Raw genomic sequence first — 22,581 nt, 5'->3', positions numbered from 1 at the left:
CTATTCAAGAGATACAATTCATTATATATATTCTATCATACTATGACCACATATTGGTGACTCATGTTACGGGTTATCAAATTACTAAACATGGATTGATCATACCTTTAACACTTCTTAGTTATGTAAAAGTTAGATGCATAGAAGTACTATTTCTAGTTGTCGAGGTATTAGCTATTATACACTTATTAATTTCGAGCGAATATTTCAGGTTTCTTCTTTAGCAGTGTCTTACTAATAAATCACTTCTGGGTACATTTAGCGAATGATGCTCATATATGTGTTTAATGGCTTCTGAGATAGTATATTCTTCTTCTTTTCATCCTAGTTGAGTGAAAAGTAAATGATCGATATTGCTCCTTGCTTTTCAGAACCGGAAATACAAATTTCACTGTTTTGTTTACATTCACGAATGTTTAATAGTTATCGGAAAGAGTTCTTATCTTTTTAGCTATATCTATTGTTTCTCTTCAGAGATTTTTAAACGTTTGTTTTCATTTACATAATCAACAATGCTTGAAGGCAATCAAAGAAAGATATACAAATTCAACATGAAATGTTGATTATAATAGTTTGTAGGATTGTATTGGCCAGTAAAAACTTCTGACAATTGTTGTGATACCATTTTTGATAAAGTTAATAATATTATGTATGTAGAATATATTAGAAGTTCTCCTCATTTATTTAGGAATCCACGAAAGGGAATCAACACTTTTGCATAATCTTATTCTTATTTCTTTCTTCATTGTATACGTCGTTACTCATTGTTCCTATTGCATTATCAGTCCTTGCGCTTCAGCTTCCACTAAATTCGATGATTGTTCTGAATCCTATTTCACTGGTCTGAAAATTTTTGTCATCTTCTTAACACCGTATATGATAATCTTCTAGTTACGTGATTGAATGTATTAATCAGCTGTACTAGTAATTAGTGGATAGTTGATTATTGTTCCAACAATATTTCCATACCACAAATCATAAAACTCTTTTAGAATTCTATTTCTAACACAGAAATTGAATGGATACAAAGCTTCCACAATAGAATGTGTAAAACTTAGGGTTCATGAGGAAGCAATAGAATCTCCGCGAAGTAATTTACATATCATAAGATTAAAATTCGGTGGTAAAACAACTGCATTCATTCATTGAAATATTGCATTTATTGCATTCAATAGTGACATTATATGGACTTCGTACTTTTGTGACTTTGCAGTACGACGTTTTCGCATTTTCTACACCTTATTCTGCATTTTTTTTTATTTACGCCTTTTTCAATTAATGTGCGGACGTTTATTTCGTGTCACCGCTAAAATTCTAACATTTGAAATTGAAAACAAACAAATAAACAAGAAAAACAAACGAATCAAACAAATGAAAAAATACACTTGGAAGAGTGAGTGAGACACTCGAAAAATGTGAAGAAGTGAAAATCTGTTACAATGTAATAGAACCAAACATTTGAAGAGTCTTGAGACTAACATAATTAGATGGTAGCACCTTGAACGAAGAGTTAAGGAATATTGCCAAGATGTCATTCAAAAGGGGAATGACCGTCTTCAGCAAAGGTTTTATAAACGTGCCAGGTAGTCTTTCTTATCACTGGTTTTTGAACTACTGTGATTCATTCTTGAGAAATTGGCGCAGAGTAGGTTGGAAATTCTTAGTTGGGAAAAGCTGCTGTTTCCAAGATGTGCGGGTGGTGCAGTGTATTCCATGAAAATCACAGAAGTATGATCTTAAGTATCCGAAACCTTGCAAAAGGCTAGTAGTCGTTCGAGGTTTCACACATAATTGACCAACATATTTAACGGTTGGCTGGTCCAGGGGTGTGAAAAGATAAGACGTACTGACCATGAAGGTCTTGCGACATTTGTTGGGATTCCATTTTTGATAAGGCTAATAATATTATGTATATAGGATATACTAGAAGTTCTCCTCATGGATTTAGGAATCCACGAAAGGGAATCAACAGTTTTACATAATCTTATTCTTATTTCTTCCTTCATTTTATACGTCGTTATTCATTGATCCTATTGCGTTATCAATCCTTGCACTTCAGCTTCCACTAAATTTGATGACTGTCCTGAATCTTATTTCACTGGTCTAATAATTCTTGTCATCTTTTTAACACCGTATATGATAATCTTCTAGCTACGTGATTGAATGTATTAATCAGCTGTACTAGTAATTGATGGATAGTTGATTATTGTTCCAACAAGACGTACCATCTAAGAAATACAATATCGGCACTGCGAGTTTTCTAGAAAACATAGTTTATTGGCCCAGCTATTCCTTCGAGTCAGCATTGATTTTTTTTTTTTGATGCTTTAGTGAATTAAATAGTCATAGTGGTACTGATGAGTGTCTTTTTCTTAGCATGGATTACTCTTCCGGTTTCCTTTTATTTTTTTGCTGCTGTAGCTAAATGATATCGAAATAATCGAAAATGTGGTTTTGTTCTGGCATCTTAATCATCGACGAAAGAAGTTATCCATATTCAAAAATGGCAAGAATTTGGCTACTAAGGGATCATCCTATCATTCTCATAGACGTTCTTCAACATAGTATACGCCCCTACTTTTGATTAATTGGAAACTTCACGCCCGATATGATGACCTTCTCATAAAGTGCTTTCTGGTATTGTCCTAAATGCGACGCATTACAAAAGGAAACTGTAGAGAAGAATGTTGATATAAGGTGCTCTTCTGTAGAAAGTCGCAATCTGTTATATGCATGAAACTCTAGCCTTTTCTACTAACATCAGGCTGGTCATCAACGTACTGATTGATTCTGTTTATGTAAAAAGAAGAAAGATAGTAACGATTTCTCGATCTGACCAAGAAGTTTACAAAAAATTAGGTGGCTTTGCCACAAGATACTCAATTATTACTTAAGATTAGGGGGAGCAATCCTCAAGATAAACGAAACTTACTCTCGAAGAGTTTTTTTCTCTTCCTCTGCTATTATAACAGTGCTAGTGTTCGTATTTTAACATTGAAGTTTCTTTCAATAGATTTTACTGCACTGGTTGTTTTATAGATATATTGGGTAATTTGAAACAAAATCAAGCATTTTTTAATGGATACAGAGATCGGACATTCGCTTCCTGTGTGAAAGATAAGCTCATGTTCTTCAACTGGTTTCGGAAAAACCTAAAATTCCCAATAGTCATACACTGAGTCACCGTAAGAAGGTGAGGAAACTTACTCACGGAACCCATGAAAAATTTAGCATATGTTTCTTGATGCGTTGAACTTATTTTACAATCGGTTCTCGTCTATAAGCATTTATCTTGATAAAAGGCCCTTCTCAGATGGCGCTTTGTTGTCAGAGCTACAAATTCAAACAGCAAAATCGCTAGAAAACCTTTATTACGTACGTGTATGTAAAGGGGTATGAAAGGTTTATTAATAGGATAAAATAAACATCCTTGGTGATCAGCGAGGTCGTGTACGTGTTTCATTCAAAACTTTTGCAGTTAACGACTTAAAGAGGTCATTTGGTTAAAATTTTCTCTTTGTTTAGTCCGAAAAATGACTAGCCATCGCATTTCCAGGGCTTCCTTGTTCTTTAATGACGTCTGAGTTCGCTACCAGAGGCGCATCGCGCTCTTTCATGGTCGATTATAATAATTTGAGAAGTCGGCACACAAAAATGCAGCCGAATCATTGCGATAGTCTGTAGAAATAGCGGTTTAATTTAACCCTATAAAACAGCCACCGACACTTGAGGCTGGAAGGACCGAAAAGGGGCATAACGTAACTAATAATATCAGAAGATTGTTTCTTGACCATTTAGGGCGTATGGTAGAGCATGGCGAAGTGCATGTATTTTTTAACAGTCTTACCGTTTTCTTCTCCTAAATTATCCACTTTTGATTGCTGGAAAAGATACGTTAATAGAGAAGTTCACAAAAATGAAGTGTCTGGTTGTCATATAACGCAAAGAGGACGCCTCAAAAAAATATATATATACAACAAAATCAGCTGCTTTTGTCAATTAACCCAAACAATGGTAAAAAAAATGGATTTTGGACCTTCATTCTGGTTTGCGATAAAAGGCTCCACTGCAGATGTGCTTTAGTTGAACCTTCATGATATGCGGAGAATGCAGTTGTTTGGGCAATGAAAACTCTATCAAATGCATTTTGGCCCTGCGAGATGTAGACTACCCTTTTTTCGTACAGGCACGGAAGTCCGAGCTGCATGATCCAAATTGATAAATAAACTTTTTAGCCATTATCCAAAAAGACTTGTATGCAAGGAACATGCAACTAGGAGCATCAAATTAATTATGAAATGCGACTGGGCAAAAGCTGGCTTCACGACTTCTATCAGCTGTACCAAAGGGTCCTTTGAAAATGATAGAAGAGCGCACAGTACTAAAAATCCAAACTGCTCATGTTCTACCAAATGGTTTATAAACATCGTAATTAATCAACTAAGTTTATAATAGTAGTATACATTTACATATAATAAACTATTTGAAGCATAAAATATTAATCTTTCATTTGTTACTTTTAAAGTCCATAGGATTACATTCGTAAAGGCGTCCGTATCTATTTTGGAATAGCAGTGTAGATACCGTCTGCGGATAAAGCGCTAGAGATGGCTGGTCTCAATCTGGTGGAGTACCATGGGACACCAGTGATCATTCTGGTCACTTGGTCTGGAGCAATACCGGTCAACATCGTGGTGAAGTCACCGTAGTTGAAAACAGCTTGAGCGACTTCGACTGGGTAGGTTTCAGTTGGGTGGGCGGCTTGGAACAAGTAGTATTGGGCCAAGTGAGCTCTGATATCAGAAACGTAGACACCCAATTCAACCAAGTTGACTCTTTCGTCGGATTGAGCCAGGGTGGTAGTGGCTGGGGCGGCGGCGACACCAGCAGCGATAGCGGCGACACCAGCAGCAATTGAAGTTAATTTGACCATTGTATATGTTTGTTTTCGATTTTTTCTTTAGTGGTGATATAGGTTTAACTGGACAGAAAAGAACGGGGGCACATTGTCAAATATAACCGTTCAAAGCTGCCCTATTTATATGATTTCATGACCAGCTCCCATTGGACAAACGAGTTAATGGGCCTTTATCTCATACTAATGCCTCTCACATTCCATCCTTCCACCCATATTCACTGTCACTATGGAGATGTACCTGTTCTTGAACGAACCATTTTCGTATACGAAAGCCCGCTGTCAATTGTCTATATTCTTTCGTATGCGGAGAATGCGAGAATATGTTACAGGAGAAAGACCTCAAAGAACCCTTTACGTGTCTACACTGCTTCTATTAGCCAAGAAATAGTGCCTAAAGTCAAATTTGGTTGGAATCCTCGTTCAGAAGCCTTGGCTATAATGCGTTAAACGGTTACCACGAAGGTGGCCAAAACTTGCTTTTTTCCCAAGCAGAACACATCATGTGCACTATTATCCATATACTGTGAAGTTTTAATGGTTTGTATGCCATCCGCAGAAATGTTATGATCTTATCCTGACTGCATTGCCTTTAATACGAATAAAGGTAATACCTCATTATGTAGTGGGTCCGGGTAATTAGGAACTTGATTTTCTTTTCATCGAAAGTCCTTGGGATCAAAGGTAGGTAGGTAGAAGGTAGCCTACGTATAAGGGAGGATGGCCATGGTGTAGAGCTATATGTGGTCATAGGCAAAGGGAGACCAATCTACTGCATTGGTGTTTTCTCAAGACTTGATGTTGGTTCCTCCTGCTAACTTTGGCATTGCTGAAGAGGGGATATATAGATGTTCCAAGGTGGAAACATTGAATTTGTCCTTTCTGGAAACTCTTAATTTGAAGACCGCTATATTCATTGGAGGTCAGGAACCATCTAAATTTTTCAAAGATTTCTTTACGAGGTCGTCTATCAAGTGGATTGTTCTAAGAATGTCTGATTTCTCAGCTGCGGCGGTTCCGGTAAAGAGCTCTTCTGCCTCCAAGTCTGTCTCACATTCGAATAATAATAGTATTTCGTCGCTGCAGGATGAAAAGAAAACAAACTATTCAAATGTTTCACAAAACTCTGTTGCGACGGACCCTGTCGCTCGAGAAGAATTGTCTTATCATTTATCTGACAATGATGACCTGATGCTGATTAAGAGTACATGCTTAAAGAGAACTTTTAAAACATTATTGAATGCAGATAACTACAATGTTCTATTGGTAGATAAAACCGCGTTGGTTATTGGTATACTTCGAAAAATTCAAAAATGGAATATTGCATCAATAATCAATGAATATAGGCTATTCTCTGGTAAGAATAGAAATTATTTTGCGGAAACATTTCTTGAAATAATTTGCATTAATATAGAACAGGAAAAAGATGACAAGACAATTGTCAAGAGACAGTCTCCTGAGAACAATAATAGAACTCACTCGATAGAGTACAAGGCCAATTCTGGTAAACTGATTAAAGTTAATGAAGATGACCTTTGCAAGGAACCGGAAGTACCTCAACGACTTTTAACGTTGATAAATCAAATTGAAACGAAGGTAAAAAATAACAAAGTATTGCAAGTCCGTGGGATTATGAGAGATGATTTGAAGAAGGCTTCTTCTGATCTAGGGATTTTTGGTCATAGGTATAGATTGGCATTCAACAAAAAGGAAAATGGAGAGTATGGCTACTATAAAGCAGGAGGGAAAGATAATGTCAAAATAAGGATACCTGGCGATCCACAATTACCAGACTGGTTTAAGTTCCAAAGAGATTTGTGGGAAAAAGAAAACGTTCCAGAAGAACATCACTTTTATAGGGAACATATTTTTACATAGTTTATTTTTTTTTACGTATATCCAGAAACGACTCCATGATAGATCCTTCTCTTTCGTTATCACATAGTCAGAAATCAGCAAATTTAGTGAAAGATTTGTTTTGCCGTTCCTTAGGATGAAGGACATCATTTATTTTGTCTTTTGTTTACGTTTATGAGAGTCAACAAACATGCTTTTTGTAAACAAATGCATAAAAACACCGAAGTCTACGCTCTCATCATTATAATATTTCCCTTAATGTGGAATTTTCAGTGTGCGCATTCTCATAATCTTCTTCCTCTCCATCATCGAAATTCAAATAAGCATGATCACCCATTGTTCTTGGTTGAAAAATTAATTTGACCAAAAATACGATACCAAATAAGGCGCAGAGGCCCGCAACAATCAGGTATAACACGCCAAGCGACATATTTCTACCACCGATTGCACCATTTGTAGTTAAGACAAACGATTTCGTGCCGCCGAATAGCGAAATAGGATAATTTAACTCAATATTCATTTCATACTTACCCTTTGGCAAGGGGGCTGATTCATTTTTCAATGCTAGCTTATAAAACTTGGGAAAGGCTGCCGTTCTCATCCATACCTGAAATTCTTCCCAATCATGAATGTCAGGAATGTTCTCGTCGGTATACCCGTCGGGATACTTCTTCATCCAGTTTGGCGGTGGAACAATATCGCTAGCGTTATACTTGGTGGCTTTGAATCTATGGCGATCTATATTCCATGATATATCCTTGTTAGATAAATTGTAGTCTCCAGTACCCTCAACACCACTTAATTTTTGAGAAAATGTGTCATTAAACATGGAATTAGCAATCAACCCACATGGATATATCATCTTGTCGTTCCTACTTCTTATAGGACTACAACTCGTATCCAAGTCGTCCAATTTGGTAGGTTCCCCTAATATCTGCCCTCTGTCGAATGATTGAACGTACCTACGATGATTTTGATAGAAATTGGTCAGTTTGTAATATATGAAAACAGACTTCTTGATATCGTTCGGAATTTCAAATTGAAGGTCGCATGACTTTTCACCGCCTTCGCCTTCAGTTAGTTTCCATTGTGGCCTCTTTTCGACTTTATTTTTGAAGTGGTATTTGGTGTACTTTTTTGGTATGTCAACAAAATCAGTTGAAGACGCCTTTGTATCACAATGGCTATAATCGATTGTCAGGTCTTGTACCTTACTAGCGCTCACAATGAGCCCAATACCAATGGGAGTAAATATGCATGCAATAAATATTAAAAATGGAAGTACACTTTGAGGAGACAGTATAGGTTGCCAGGCCTTAAGTCTTTGTTGTCTAAATGCTGTGTTTGGGGGTCTTTTAGACGTGGGTCTCCCCTTGGTCAGTGGAACCTTAGCCCCTTTGAATAATGAAACCATACGCAAGCTTTCGTAAGAACTCCAGACACTTAGTTACTTGAGTATCATTTATCTGTATTGCACCGCATCTTCAATATAAATATAATACTCGCTTGATGTAATTCTCGATGCTCAGTATTATCATTTCCCATACATAACCCGGGTAACACCATCTGTCAAAAGTCTAGCAAGGAATAATGCAACAATAATAACAGTAGATAAGTGGGAGTGTTCCTCTCCTTTACAGAATAGTATTTTTAGAAATATGGTATTATACAGGTATTATCTTTGAAATTATGATTATTTATATAGGTAAATGCAGTTTATTTTTCCTTTTATGCGTTGGATTGTAGGGGAGTTTGCCTACCGTCGATGTTAAGAGGTCTCTCATTTTGCTCACAACCGGTGTATTTTTTTGAATATTTAACTAATTGTTGTAAAATTAGTTTGATTTCAGGAACGCTTTGTACAAATGGCAGATCTAGGAGGCTAATATCAGCGCTGTTGATCAATTGAGTAAAGAAAACTGATATACCCCACGTGTGAGGCTTGTTAACAATAATCCTTTTCAAAAAATTTCTCAAAATGATCTCTTGAACTTCGAGTTTCTGGTCATCCCACTCTTCGCTTTTGAACATAGTCATTAATACAAAGCTGAACCAGTAAGTATGGATATTTGGGTACCTCAGTTGTTCGACAATGGCTAGTATGATTTGGTATTTCATTTCGATGGTACCGTTTTGAATCAGGTTAAACAATAATGAGTAATAGGAAGATTTCGTATTGAATACCGCGTTTGATGACGTTCTTTTATATTCTATTCCCGCTTCAATACCCACATGCAATACAATAGCACGGATCAATTTACTATCAACGGATAAAATGTCGTAGCCAACACCCTTTTTTATGTCATAGGTATCTCTGTAAATTGAGTTTAGGATAGTTCTTAGTAATGAATTGGAAGGAATACGTAGGTAGTTGTCGACTGGTTTTTTCAAAGAATGTAAGTCAATTACAGGGTCAAAGAATACTTCAGGTAATTCCTTGCATGACGGAATATCGTTCATAGAAAGATCCACATCATATGGGTTTGGAACAGTCATGTGTTTAGGAATAGCCGATAAAATAACGTTCTTCAGTTGAAAATAGGTTGGGGGTAAGTTGTTCATTAATTCATAATGATTTTCAATCAAAAAAGATGGTACATCATTGGAAATACCTAAAATGACACGAAGTGTGCCTTTATAAACAACGGAGATAGCATCAGAGACGGCATGTTTACTCGTGTACTGATCCAAAAATCTAAATAGGTCAATTATTAAGAGCATTAATTTTTCCCAACCAATTTTCTTGGGCAATCTTAACATGACAGGTAATAACATTCTGTGAGATAATAATGTTACCCATGCAAATGAGAATCCAGGGAAGGCGAACGGTTGCAGAGAGTGCAAATAGCCGGAGAAGGTATTGTAAAATACAGAATCAAATTCAGTCAACTCTTGTCTAGTTTTTGAGTCGGATATCCTTACAAAATCATGCGTCCTAATGGTGGCCCATTCGTATAATATGTTGGAAAAAAGTCTGAAATATGGTCTCTCATTAAAGGAGGTATCTTCCTGGCTATGATCCTTGGCAAATACCAAAACAATCACAGAAAATATTGCGTTAATGTAGTCTTTTCTTGTATGGTCTTTGAAGTCCTGTAAAATCAACAGTTTCACAATTAGCGATCCCAAAGCATCGATAGCAATGAAAACTTCATCGGTAGGATCGCTTTCCTTGAATGAAGAAACAGATAGTTCGAGAGAACTTTTGACAAACGTGATCAAATTATCAGTATCGCTGATGACGCCCTTCTCCACCAACTGCTTGATGAAGACGGTGGTCAGTATGTCGTTATATTCAACTCTTTGAAGCAATTTTACCCATTCTGTAAACACCAAATAAAATTTTTCTGTCCTTGTGGTCTTGGTACCCTTTTTTACTGGCATTATTTTAGTATCCTCGAAGTCTTCGATAAACTTTTTTACGTTTTCATCGTCTAGCGAAGATAAATACTCCAAAGTTTTGATGAAATCCATTCTCATCAGAATTGGATCATCAGATAATACAGAATTTTGAATCAATTTAATGGCAAAGTCAGTAGAATTTTCCATGTCGTTCTTCATTGCAGTGACCAAAACGTTATCTAATTCCGTAGCGTCGATCAAATTAACTTCTAATAAAGACCTGATAACCGGGACATTGAATTTTCTACTGTCCAGAGCATAAACTAGCCACCAAACAACGTCTTTTCTAGCGACGAGAGATAAAGAACATAGTTTCTCTAAGAGTAAAGACAACACTTCTCTACATAGGGAACTCTCACTGGTAGCAAAAAGACTATTCACGACAGCTTGGGAAACCTTTAATGCTAGTTGATCCTTTTGTGCGCTCTTTGCAATAAAGGTCAAAATTTGAAAAATAATCGTTTTGATTTGATTCTGATCACCCAATTCAGCCAAGTTATTCTTCGCAGCATTTTCTTTAATTTGAGAAACTAGAATATCCATGAGTTGAACAAGAACACGTTGATTTTGCTCTAGGTCTGATTGAACCGCAGTAACGCCAGCCTGAGTATTTGAAACATTTAAGCCTGACGGTTGAGCTGATTGAGGAGGTTGATTTAAATGGTTCTTCTGTAATTGCTGCTGCTGCTGTTGCTGTTGCTGTTGTTGTTGTTGTTGCTGTTGCTGTTGTTGTTGTTGTTGTTGTTGTTGTTGTTGTTGTTGTTGTTGTTGTTGCTGTTGCTGTTGCTGTTGCTGTTGCTGCTGTTGTTGCTGTTGCTGCTGTTGTTGTTGCTGTTGTTGTTGCTGTTGCTGTTGCTGTTGAGCTCTTATTTGTTCGGGAGTTAACAGCTGAGCAGGCATTTGTGGTTGTGGTTGCTGCGGTTGAGATAAATTCATATTTTGATTCATTGGAGGAGCATGAGCAGGTAATCCTGCGAACGGAATAACATCTAGGTTTGGAATATTTTTACCAAACTCTTCGTATACCCTAAATTGTTGAGAAGTAATACCAGTGTTTTTCAAGCCCAGAGGTTCCGGCAAGGATAATGAATATGGGTTGGTGTTTTGAGTTATAAATGGTTGATCAGCTCGTCTTTCCTTATGATAACGACGAATAGCAATTGCTTGCATCAACTGGTCTGCCAAATCTTGAGTGGACTTATCCATAGACGCCTTTTCAATTAAAATTAAGGCAATTCCAATATTTTCGTTTATGGCTGTGTCAAGTTCCTCTGCTGGAGAGGAAGAAAGAGACATTAAATTTGGCGCTAGCGATTGCATGGTAGAACGAATACCCTCTTTCAATGGTTCGATAGAAGTAGCGCGAGCCAAACTTTGTGCTAAGTGCCTTACCATAATGATTGCAGCGGTTTTAAGCTTAGATTCATCAACTTCGGTGGCAAAGTCTTTGAGAATTATTTTTGTTGTTGTAACAACAGCAATCCCCGACGATTTTTCAACTACCTCCAACAAAATTTCGCGAACCGACTTAGCTAAAGCCATTTGAAAAACCCTCTTCAAATCGGGATGAGTAACGAAGATAGTAGAGCCAAGTAAGCTATTGAAAGGGTTATCATGTGAGATTGCCCCTTCACCACCAAAGGCCCCCTGTTGATCCGTTATTGTACCCATATGATGTTGTTGTTGTTGTTGTCTTTGCTGCTGTTGTTGTTGTCTTTGTTGATATATTAGCATTTGTTGTTGATGCTGTTGCATTAATATGATCTGTCTTTGCTGTTCAGTTTGCTGTTGCTCTATGGTAATTGAACCCAGAGCCCCTGACAAAGTTTCAATACTTTCTGGAGTATCAATGAAATTTGAAGGCTTCAAAGACTTGGTTGTTAAATTAAATGACTTTAATAAAACTTCAACTTCAAAAGTGAGGCTTAATTTCCAATTTGCCTTTTCGTTGAGTTCAATCAACAGCTTCAATATGCCAACGGACCATGGGTTCGGTGGTCTGAAAATTTTTGATTCGGAGGCCCCTTGTAAAACCTTTGTCACGAATGGTACAACTATTTCTAATCTATTTTCCTTATAAGCTTCAAGTAACAGCTCCCTGAATGCAATATTCTTGTGTTTGATTGGCTTGTTCAAGGCTAAAGTGATAAATCCCAACCATGAAGCTAAATTCTTCAGGTGTTTTTTATCGATAGCCTGCTCCTCCTTTGTAGACAACAGACTGAATAATTGCCTCAAAGTAACGTTGATCATAAACTGGTGTAGCAGCCCTGATCCAATAGCAACTACTACTTGGCTATAAAGTTCATGATAATTAGGTTCAGTTTTGGCTCTTTGAGTAACCAAATAGGTGGAGAACCAAGAAAAGTAATTGGGCGTTAAACTTTTCTTCAAGTCATCGACCTTGTTATTCAAATTAGCCGATGTAACATTATTGAGAACAAAAAGAACTTTTTCTACGACATCTTTTGGAGCGCCTTCTTGGTTGATTTGACATGAAACTTCTTCTACTACAAAATACTTTAGTGGGATCATTTCTTGAACAGGTCTTGGCCTTTCTTTTGGAGTATTCGCTAAGGTAGCCGCTTCGACAATGGATTGGTAAACCTGAGCTTGTGACTTTAATGCCGGAACTTCCTTCAATAGATCCCTACAGTATTGTGGATATTCGGTCAAACGTATTCTAAATGCATAAATAGCTTGCACAGCAAATTTAAACATCTTGGACTCGGGAGGCTCCTTAGCAAATTTCATGATTATACGGAATGCAACGTCCAATACAAACCCACGTAGTAATTGGAAGAGAATCATTGATCCAAAAAGAACAGATGTAGTAGCCAATGCATCCAATGGATAATCCTGGAAGAAACTTGATTCTGCAATAACAGCATGAGTGATACATGTAAATATTTCCTGGTCTCTTGGCATATCGCTATCTCTTAATCTTCTCAAAAGTTCGATGACATCTTTAATGGCTAATTCGCCACTATACATTTTCTGTAAATAGTTTTGCATCTCCTTTTCAATATCACTATTAATTACTGTGATATCACCATTGGCCAAAATAGCTTCGTCATGTCCAAAACCAAAATTTATCAATCTTGGGAAAGCAATCAATAAAGAAAATTCTAAGGATTCAAACCTTTGTAATTGAAGTGCGTCTAATGGGCATTTATTCAATGCGTTGATTAGCGAATGCAAGGCAAATAGATCAAATGTTTTTGAAGACCTGAATGAAGTGTTTGCATCAGTCATTTTCGTTTGAGATTCTAGTGATTCCAGCACTATATCGACGTTAGATGGTGACATTTTTGTTTTCAGAAAACTTTCGAACCCTTCCCAGCCAATTTGTCTCACACATGGTAAAATTTTAAAAGCTTCACTGAAGGAAAGTTTGTTAATGACCGAGTCTAATCTTCCGGTATCCGATAACGAATTAAAGAAGTTTGCAGTAGGTACATCATCAGAACTGATTATAATTTTGGCAGCATCTACGATTTTAGAATCATCGGTTATCGTGGAAATAACGTCTTTGAAAGATGATGGCGATTTATTATGAACCTGAACCAATAAGGTAATCAATATTTCATCTACGATTGCCTTGTTCTCTATCAATAAGATAAAGCGCTTCATATCTTTGATCAATGCCAAAACAAGGTACTCGGGAGCGTGGTTGAAATCTTCAAAAAAACATTCTTGAAAATAGGCTAGCATAGGGCTATCAGACAATTCTTCCCTCTGTAAAAATAATTCCAGATTTAATGATGCAATGGATAATAAATAGAGTAAAGATTCCTTCGTGTTCGGAATTGAATCAGAGACCTTCCTAGTGCCTTCTGCGGTTAATAAATCGAAGCAGCCGTTCTGTACGGACCATTTATGTAGTTGAATGGCCAAATCTAATTTGAAAATGACTTTCCAATCGCAACTGAAAAATTCGTCAATGACTGGTCCATCGTGTAATGCGGCAAATAAACCACTTAGAGAAGCTGTAGTAGCCATTAGTGGTACACTTAAGAAGTATTTTGTTGACATTAGATTAAATACACGATTCCAATTTATCAGGTTGGATTGCACAGAACTGATAGACCTTGCTATAATTGCGCCACATTTAGTGGCGTCCACAACAATTGAAGGTGTCAACCAACTCTGCCTAGGGTCGTTTTGTAAGTTCTGAGATCCCGGTGAAAGTATCTCCGACAGTAAAAGAGCTAGCAAATCATTCAAACTTTCCCCTTCCAATGAATGCAACAAGTCACGTAAATTGGACTCTAATGTTTCTGGTGTAGTTTGAAGGAAAAAATTTCTTAGGTAATTCGTGTGATTCATTTTGATTTTCTTTAAGTTTTTAATCTGAGAGGAGTGGTCAAGCGATGTTATAAGGTCCTTATTTGCAGATTTATCAAATAGATTAATAAAACGTGATAATGTAATTCCTGTCTGTTTTTGGAACTCCTGATCCTCAAAAGTTCGTTCTTTCAAAAGTTTAATAAGATCTGTGCTTTTCTTTGGTAAATCCTCAGCAAATTTCAGTAATAATCTATGCAGTAAATTCTCTTGAGGTAAAAATTTTCCCGATTTTAATATGTCCTGGGAACTAAGGGTTAATAGTCGCTGCCAAACTTTTATGTATATATCTACGGGCGATCTGTCTAGAATGTGTTTAATTTCTCTTTCCACGGATTCAAAATTGCTGTTGTTAAGAGTCGTGAATAATAAACTAATCTGTGCAATGAGGATTTGAGCGGCCTGTTTTTCCTTAACTGTATGAAAATTAGATGCTGTATTCAAATCGCTGGATGTGGCCGATAGCATGTAACCAATTGTCCCTTTATAGCGTTTTTCAATTGGTTATCTCTTGCCAATAGTCTGGATTGTACTGATCTAGTTTGCCCCTGTTTATCTTATTCGAATTCGATGGTTTGAGTTTGATTGCCACCGAAAAAAGGAAAAATTTTCGTGTACTTGTCGCTTTTGACGGAATCTTGCGATCACGTGAATTTCAATGTTGTATGAATTGGAATAGAAATGGTAAGACAGGGAACTGAATTAGTGCTTTAATAGTCAATAGTAGCGTGACTAGACCGCCTTCTTTGAGTTTGTGGATAGCAATGGCAGGACAACCCACGATAAGCAGGTTTTTCAAGAAAGCTAATCCGCCAGGGCCGCCGCAGGAGCAAGGACAAGAGATTGCGGTTGGAAATGACGCTGGTAGTGAATCCATTTGCCTTGACACTGATGAAGAGGATACAGCGGAGACACAGTCCTCAACTGCAACTTCAACGTTGCTTGACGATGACGTTTCTATCAAGAAATTGCCAAGCACTGGGGAGACAATTTGTACTCCAACGAAATCTAGTGATATTGACTTCGCCAGCAAAATGGATAGAATTATGAAAAGAGGAGCTGATGTGGATACACAGTCTGATGAAAATGACAGAGAGAATTTGGAAGTATCTTTTAAAAAAAGAGTCCAAAGAAAACCTATAGCAAAACTCACGCCCTTGGATCAACAGGTGAAGGACCTAAAAATGTATCATACTGATAAAGTGCTTGTCATTAGGGTTGGATATAAATATAAATGTTTTGCGGAGGACGCAATAACTGTGAGCAGGATATTGCATATTAAGCTGGTGCCTGGTAAACTGACTATTGATGAGTCGAACCCTCAGGATGCTAGTCATAGGCAGTTTGCGTATTGCTCTTTCCCAGATGTTAGATTAAACGTTCATCTGGAAAGACTTGTACATCATAATTTGAAAGTGGCCGTGGTGGAACAAGCAGAAACAAGTGCCATCAAGAAACATGATGCAGCTGCCAATAAGTCTAGTGTTTTTGAAAGAAAGATTTCTAACGTTTTTACCAAAGCTACTTTTGGTGTCAACTCTAATTTTGTTCTTAAGGGTAAGCGCATTCTTGGTGATACAAGCAGTATATGGGCTCTGTCTCGTATCTTGTATCAAGAAAAGATGGCCAACTATTCTTTGATTTCCGTTAATTTAAATAGTGGAGAGGTCGTGTATGATGAATTTGAAGAACTTAATCACGCCACTGAGAAGCTGCAAGCACGAATCAAATATCTCCAACCCATAGAAGTATTGGTAGATACAGAGAATCTACCATCCCATGTAGAGAAACTATTCAAGGGTATTTCATGTAATTTACTCCACAAGAATATGCCGGATCTGCAAGAGGATGTGGTTCTTTCAATAGAAGTGATGAATGATAAATTAAGATTATCACCATCACTCATACCGCTGATTCACAAATTGTATTCACATATGATTGAGTACAACAATGAGCAGGTGATGTTGATCCCCTCCATTTATGCACCCTTTGCATCAAAAATACACATGTTACTAGATCCTAATACCTTACAGAGTCTTGATATTTTCACTCATGGTGGTGGTAAGGGATCTTTATTTTGGTTAATGGACCATACAAGGACATCATTTGGTTTCAGAATGTTAAGGAAATGGATTTTTAATCCTTTGACAGATGTAGACAAAATTGAGGAACGACTTGATGCGATTGAATGTATTACATCTGAAATCAACAATAATATTTTTTTTGAGTCACTGAATCAAATGCTAAGTCATACCCCAGACTTGCTGAGGACCTTAAATCGTATAATGTATGGTACAACTTCTAGAAAGGAAGTTTACTTTTATCTAAAGCAAATAACGTCATTCGTTGAGCACTTCAAGGTGCATCAGTCGTATCTATCGGAACAGTTTAAATCATCCGAAGGAAGGATATGCAAAAAATCGTTGCTACTTTTCAAATTATTCAGTGAATTGAATCAACTACTTTCTAGCACTCAATTGCCTTATTTTCTCACCATGATCAATGTTTCGGCAGTAATGGAAAAAAACCCAGACAGGCAAATTATGGATTTTTTCAATCTAAACAATTATGATCATTCAGAGGGCATTATAAGCATCCAAAGGGACAGTGAACTGGTACGAACACAGCTAAAGGAGGAATTGATACAGATACGAAAATATCTTAAGCGTCCTCATTTGAATTTCAGAGACGAGGTAGATTATTTAATTGAAGTTAAGAATTCGCAAATTAAGGATTTGCCGGATGATTGGATAAAAGTCAACAATACGAAGATGGTTAGCAGATTTTCTACACCAATGACTCAAAAATTGACGCAACAGCTGCAATATCATAAGGACCTGTTAATGCGTGAATCTGAACTGCAGTATAAAACATTTTTGAACAAAATTACGGCAGAATATACAGAACTTCGTAAAATTACACTAAATTTAGCGCAGTACGATTGTATTTTATCACTAGCAGCCACATCGTGCAATGTTAATTACGTCAGACCAACTTTTGTGAACGACCAACAAGCGATAATCGCGAAGAACGCAAGAAATCCAATCATTGAGTCATTAGATGTCCAGTATGTACCGAATGATATTATGATGTCTCCAGAACATGGCAGAATCAGTATTATAACGGGACCAAACATGGGTGGGAAATCCTCTTATATCAGGCAAGTAGCGCTACTAACCATAATGGCACAGATTGGTTCATTTGTCCCTGCGGAAGAAATAAGATTAAGCATATTTGAAAATGTGTTGACCAGAATTGGTGCACATGACGATATTTTGAATGGTGATTCCACATTTAAGGTGGAAATGCTTGACATTTTGTACATTTTGAAGAATTGTAATGGGCGATCGTTACTATTACTAGATGAAGTTGGAAGAGGTACCGGGACGCATGATGGTATAGCGATATCCTATGCATTGATAAAGTACTTTTCTGACTTAAATAATTGTCCCTTGATATTATTCACAACTCATTTTCCCATGTTAGGAGAAATTAAATCACCATTGATTAGAAATTATCATATGGATTACGTGGAAGAACAAAAGTCCGGCGAAAACTGGATGAGTGTCATTTTTTTGTATAAATTGAAAAAAGGATTAACTTATAATAGCTACGGGATGAACGTAGCGAAATTGGCTCGCTTGGATAAAGATATTATAAATCGGGCGTTTATTATCTCTGAAGAATTGCAGAAAGAAGCTGCCAACGGTGAAGAACTCAAATTGTTCAGTCGTTTGAAAAGAATAATAAAAAACGATGATATGACAGCAACAGATAAACTTGTGAATTTTTTATCTTTGAATACTCACTGAGAGAAAATTCATGTATATTACATATCGAGTAGTACTAGAAAGTATAGAAATAGTACACCTTATATTATTTGTATTTAATTGGCTTCCTTGTTTGTGTGTTTACTTTTAAGTAGTCTGTTAAACTTTTATCATAAATAAAGCTAAGACGGTACAGTCAACCAATTCACTCATTTTATTGCTGGACATTTACAGTCCTGGAATTACATCTTTGAAAAAACGCTTATGGGAACTGTTATCTCTTGATCTTGTGGAAGTTGCCTTGTATAAGATTTTTCCATAGGTATGATTTTCAGAGTAAAACAAGATATTGTCATCTTTTTTCGTTAAACTCATGGAATTAAAATCATGAAATGGATCAGTTTCGTCTATTTCATCATCATTTGCGACCTTCTCGCAAAACATTTGGCTCTCTTGCTTACTAACCGGGTTCTTCGTAGAGTTTTTATTGGAAGACAGTATAAGAGGAAGCTCACAACCGTCATCATTTAATGCAGGGATTAAAGGAGGGTATTGGTTTCTCAGGAACGACCATTGGACTTTCTTGAAAAATGGATGTCTTTTTATGTCTGAGGCTCCCAATTTGGAACCAAGTCTCTTAGATTCGTTTTTGTTTAACAATCTTTTAATCAGATCTTTACAATGTTTTGAAATTTCCTTATCATGTGGGAATTTGACGTCTTCAGTCAAGATTTTAGAGAAGGTTTCATTTGAATTATCTCCCTTGAAGGGAGTGCAGCCAAATAGCATTTCATAGACTAATATCCCTAAAGTCCACCAGTCTACTGCTGCTGTGTGGCCATTCCCTCTGATCACTTCGGGAGCTAAATACTCTTCAGTACCAACAAATGAATTAGTTCTAAATCCATCCGAGCAAACTTTCGTATCCAAATACGTAGAATCTTTCATTGTAGGATCTCTCGATCCCGTTGCCTGAATAGATAAATCAAAATCTGAAAGCATGACATGACCGGACTGGTGCAACAAGATATTTTCAGGTTTCAAATCTCTATATATGAAGCCCAACAAGTGCAAATATTCCAAAGCCGCCACTACTTCACTAGCGTAAAATTTTGCATCCTCTTCTGTAATACGTTTACTCTTTCTTGTCTGTAAAGCCCTAAAGAATTCGCCTCCCATGCAGTACTCCATACAGAGGTACAAAAAATCTTCAGTTTGAAAAGAATGATACAAAGTCACAATAAATGGATGGTCGCTTGTCGCGAGGATTTCTTGCTCAGTAAGAACGCGTTTTATTTTTTTCCTTTTAATCATTTCGTGTTTACTTAAAACTTTCAAGGCAAATATTTGGTTGGTATCCCGTTCTCTAACTAGGTACACTTTACCCACGTCACCTTGACCGAGTAGCCTGATTTTTTCAAAAGATTGAGGTTCTACGGTGATATCCTGAAACTTGTTGCTAAATGATTTAGCTCTTAGACGGCGAGACCTCCTGGGTTCAATAATATCTCCTAAACTTGGTGGTTGTTTTAAAACGACGTAATCGTCTCGCATTAACTCGTTTTTTGCGATGTCAAAGGGCTCAGAAGTAGCTCTTCTCAAACGTGGTGTTGCGGCCGTAGGTTCTTGTTCCCTTTTGTTTCCGTTATTACCCCCCAGTGTGCCTTTTGGTGAATTTGATAGCGACAAGTAGGCCAAGGGTGAGATATTACTGTTTCCACTGGCGCCTTTATGGAAGTCCTCAAGTTCTTCATTTTCATTGATGTTATTCAAAGAGCCATTACTTATATTTCTGCTATCCTTTAAAATATAACTAGGGGAACTGGGAGTGTGAAAAGATGAGGGGTCTGTAGGCATGTCAAAGGTAAAGAGGTCAGTTTCCGGAGAAGAGCCTCCAGGGGCGGCATTGGGCGTAGAGCAAACCGTCTCATTGTGTATAAATGGAGTATTTGCAGCGTTGGGGGCATTTGTCTCCCTGTCGGTAGAAGTTTCCAGCTGTTTCGATTCATGTTCGTGTTGATACGCACCCTTTTCTGACGTTTTTCCATTTGGAATGCAACTACTCTTCGATCTGTTGTGGTAAAACATTGATTTAAACTTGTTAAACTTAAAACTTGACCAGCTATCGTTCCATTCCCCATGCAGGGGGAAGGGTAGAGGAAGATCTTGCTTGTTTTGACTGGGAGTCACACTCGTTTGCGAGCTTGAACTTGTAGGAGTGGAAAAAGCATTGGAAGTTGAGTTACTACAATTGCTAGCTCCTCCAGCGGATGTATTGCTTTGAAGAGATCTTAAATTACGAGCGAATATTTTGGGCAACGACATACTTCTCCCCTTGGAGAGGCGTTGCGGGGACGAACGGGATTCTTTCTGAGTCATTAAATAGCCAGACTGCCAGAAGGCTTACTTCTAGTGATCTTTTATGTAACCTGTACAGTTCTCACCTCTTTTAAGAAACAATAGTATTCAAAAAGTATTATACTATAAAAGAAACTGGGGTCATTTTTGCTTACGTTACTCCCTAAACAATAGCTAAACAAGGAAAAAAGTTTATATCCTGAAAAGGAAAGCTTTGTGCGGCGCTACCATGATTGAGTAGCAGCGAAAAATCATTTTCTTTTTAGTTTTTTAATGTGAACCAGTATGTTTTGACACATTTTTTCGGCCTGCAATTCAGTATACTCCACGTTCGTAGTACCAACAATGTTAACTATATTTACTTCAAAACCCCACGAAAGAATTGCGGCACTTTTTGGCAAAGAATGCATAATTTCTACCACAACGCTGATTCTTCTGAGTCTTTTCGTGTTTCCCTGATTAATGAATGAATTATTTATGTCATGGACTAGAATTTAAAAAAGCAAACGCAAATTATCACTTGTAAATATCAGGCAAGCATATACATCTCCCCTAATACTGGTGCTGGCTTACTTCAAGCGTTGCGGAGCACTATCATGTCTAATAACAGCACCGTCCAAGGATCATCTTACAGGATTTTATATAGCATTAGTTCTTGAAACATCAACTCAATCGGCCTTTATCTGGATTTTTTCGTGTTTTGTCAAGTGCCCTTTCCCAGTTAGATATTCTTTGCTATGTCGACGAGGTACAATGAACTTATCCATTTGCGTTCACTATTTTAACGCAACACGGTGACTTATATTTAAGCTTCAGCAGGAATATGACACCTCTTAAAGTAGTGGAATACTCTTGGGAAAAGCAACAACGGCTTGCTTATAAAAATCATTTTTTTTCATTTTTGTTTTAGTTGTTCAAGAAGCATGGATTCAATAATCAAGGAGTCGCCTTTCGAGGCTATAGTGTATTTAAAACCTGTTAGAAGACTATATGCAACGATGTACGATCGCTGCGTATTTTCGTATAAATAAAGGAAAGAGTGATACAAAAATAAAAATATTTGCGTTTAAGTTTTAATTTTAAAACGATTTCAAATGAAAAGTTCACTATAAGTTGAGGCAGGCATAGATTAGTGTTTACGATGTTATCACAGTTATTAAATTTGTATTCCTTTTTTCAATTTTAGTTGCTCTTTCCTAGCTTTTTAAGGACATAGTCACTTTCACGAGTGCAAAAAAATTTGGTTAAAAAATGGACCAAAGTTGAAATGCGAGGTGAAGAAAGCCTTTAAGAAAGATAACTATTACAATAAGAAAGTCCAGAGAATCATTAAATGCCATTGTTCTTAGTTATAGAAGCTACGTTGTCAGAAAACGTCGCCAAGGTATCAATTGATAACACGAGCGAATCAAGAGCGGAGTTTACCTTCGATTTGCAATGTACCAGTTGCAGAGAGTTGCACGATTCCAAAATAATGATCAATACATTTGAAGAACATGCAATGCCTTCTTCAAAAGGGACTGCGTCTTTCTTAATGAAATGTAAATTTTGCTCCAAAGAGTTGTCCGTTAACGTGTCCATTTTTGAGAGTGAATATTTAACCGATCAAGCTGACCACGAATGGGCCAAGTTAAAAGACGTGAGGAAGAAACATGCCTTATCGAAGGTCAAAGAAAACTCATTTCTTCCGCTTGTTTTCGACTGTAGAGGCTGTGAGCTGGTCAAATTTTATCCGGACAACATAACGTTTAAAGTTTTGCTAAACTCCGGAAAAGTGATGGCATGCCAATTAGAGGATAATGAGTGGTATGATTATGATGATGACTCTGGAGAAGAGGTAACAATGACTGAGTTTTCATCGGATTTCATCAAAGGTAAATGAAAAATATTGTCTTTTTTATGGGTACATATATAAATCTACAGTATTTAGAG

At 37.0% G+C, this 22,581-nt stretch overlaps 7 protein-coding genes across 7 annotated transcripts; 3 read left to right on the top strand and 4 right to left on the bottom strand.

Moving 5' to 3' along the window:
* Nucleotides 1-4,558: 4,558 nt before the first annotated feature.
* Nucleotides 4,559-4,933, bottom strand: SKDI03G1530 (SRP1/TIP1 family protein; the record flags this gene model as incomplete). Its single annotated transcript, XM_056232124.1, has 1 exon — nucleotides 4,559-4,933. One exon carries the CDS (start codon nucleotides 4,931-4,933, stop codon nucleotides 4,559-4,561), a length of 375 nt encoding a protein of 124 aa, XP_056086434.1.
* A 780-nt stretch (nucleotides 4,934-5,713) lies between these two features.
* Nucleotides 5,714-6,793, top strand: OCA4 (Oca4p; the record flags this gene model as incomplete). The annotated part of the gene is made up of 1 exon (XM_056232123.1): nucleotides 5,714-6,793. The coding sequence occupies one exon, from the start codon at nucleotides 5,714-5,716 to the stop codon at nucleotides 6,791-6,793; it is 1,080 nt and encodes a 359-aa protein (XP_056086433.1).
* A 220-nt stretch (nucleotides 6,794-7,013) lies between these two features.
* Nucleotides 7,014-8,186, bottom strand: CDC50 (aminophospholipid translocase regulatory protein CDC50; the record flags this gene model as incomplete). The annotated part of the gene is made up of 1 exon (XM_056232122.1): nucleotides 7,014-8,186. One exon carries the CDS (start codon nucleotides 8,184-8,186, stop codon nucleotides 7,014-7,016), a length of 1,173 nt encoding a protein of 390 aa, XP_056086432.1.
* A 314-nt stretch (nucleotides 8,187-8,500) lies between these two features.
* Nucleotides 8,501-14,989, bottom strand: CDC39 (CCR4-NOT core subunit CDC39; the record flags this gene model as incomplete). Its single annotated transcript, XM_056232121.1, has 1 exon — nucleotides 8,501-14,989. One exon carries the CDS (start codon nucleotides 14,987-14,989, stop codon nucleotides 8,501-8,503), a length of 6,489 nt encoding a protein of 2,162 aa, XP_056086431.1.
* Nucleotides 14,990-15,285: 296 nt separating this feature from the next.
* On the top strand, nucleotides 15,286-18,333 carry MSH3 (mismatch repair protein MSH3; the record flags this gene model as incomplete). The annotated part of the gene is made up of 1 exon (XM_056232120.1): nucleotides 15,286-18,333. One exon carries the CDS (start codon nucleotides 15,286-15,288, stop codon nucleotides 18,331-18,333), a length of 3,048 nt encoding a protein of 1,015 aa, XP_056086430.1.
* A 186-nt stretch (nucleotides 18,334-18,519) lies between these two features.
* On the bottom strand, nucleotides 18,520-20,670 carry KIN82 (putative serine/threonine protein kinase KIN82; the record flags this gene model as incomplete). The annotated part of the gene is made up of 1 exon (XM_056232119.1): nucleotides 18,520-20,670. One exon carries the CDS (start codon nucleotides 20,668-20,670, stop codon nucleotides 18,520-18,522), a length of 2,151 nt encoding a protein of 716 aa, XP_056086429.1.
* Nucleotides 20,671-21,982: 1,312 nt separating this feature from the next.
* Nucleotides 21,983-22,531, top strand: SKDI03G1470 (uncharacterized protein; the record flags this gene model as incomplete). The annotated part of the gene is made up of 1 exon (XM_056232117.1): nucleotides 21,983-22,531. One exon carries the CDS (start codon nucleotides 21,983-21,985, stop codon nucleotides 22,529-22,531), a length of 549 nt encoding a protein of 182 aa, XP_056086428.1.
* Between the last annotated feature and the right edge of the window lie 50 nt (nucleotides 22,532-22,581).

This window comes from Saccharomyces kudriavzevii, assembly GCF_947243775.1.
Source record: "Saccharomyces kudriavzevii IFO 1802 strain IFO1802 genome assembly, chromosome: 3".
Lineage (NCBI taxonomy): Eukaryota > Fungi > Ascomycota > Saccharomycetes > Saccharomycetales > Saccharomycetaceae > Saccharomyces > Saccharomyces kudriavzevii.
The sequence above is the reverse complement of the archived record's forward strand: the minus strand, read 5'-3'. Positions and strand labels throughout refer to the sequence as shown.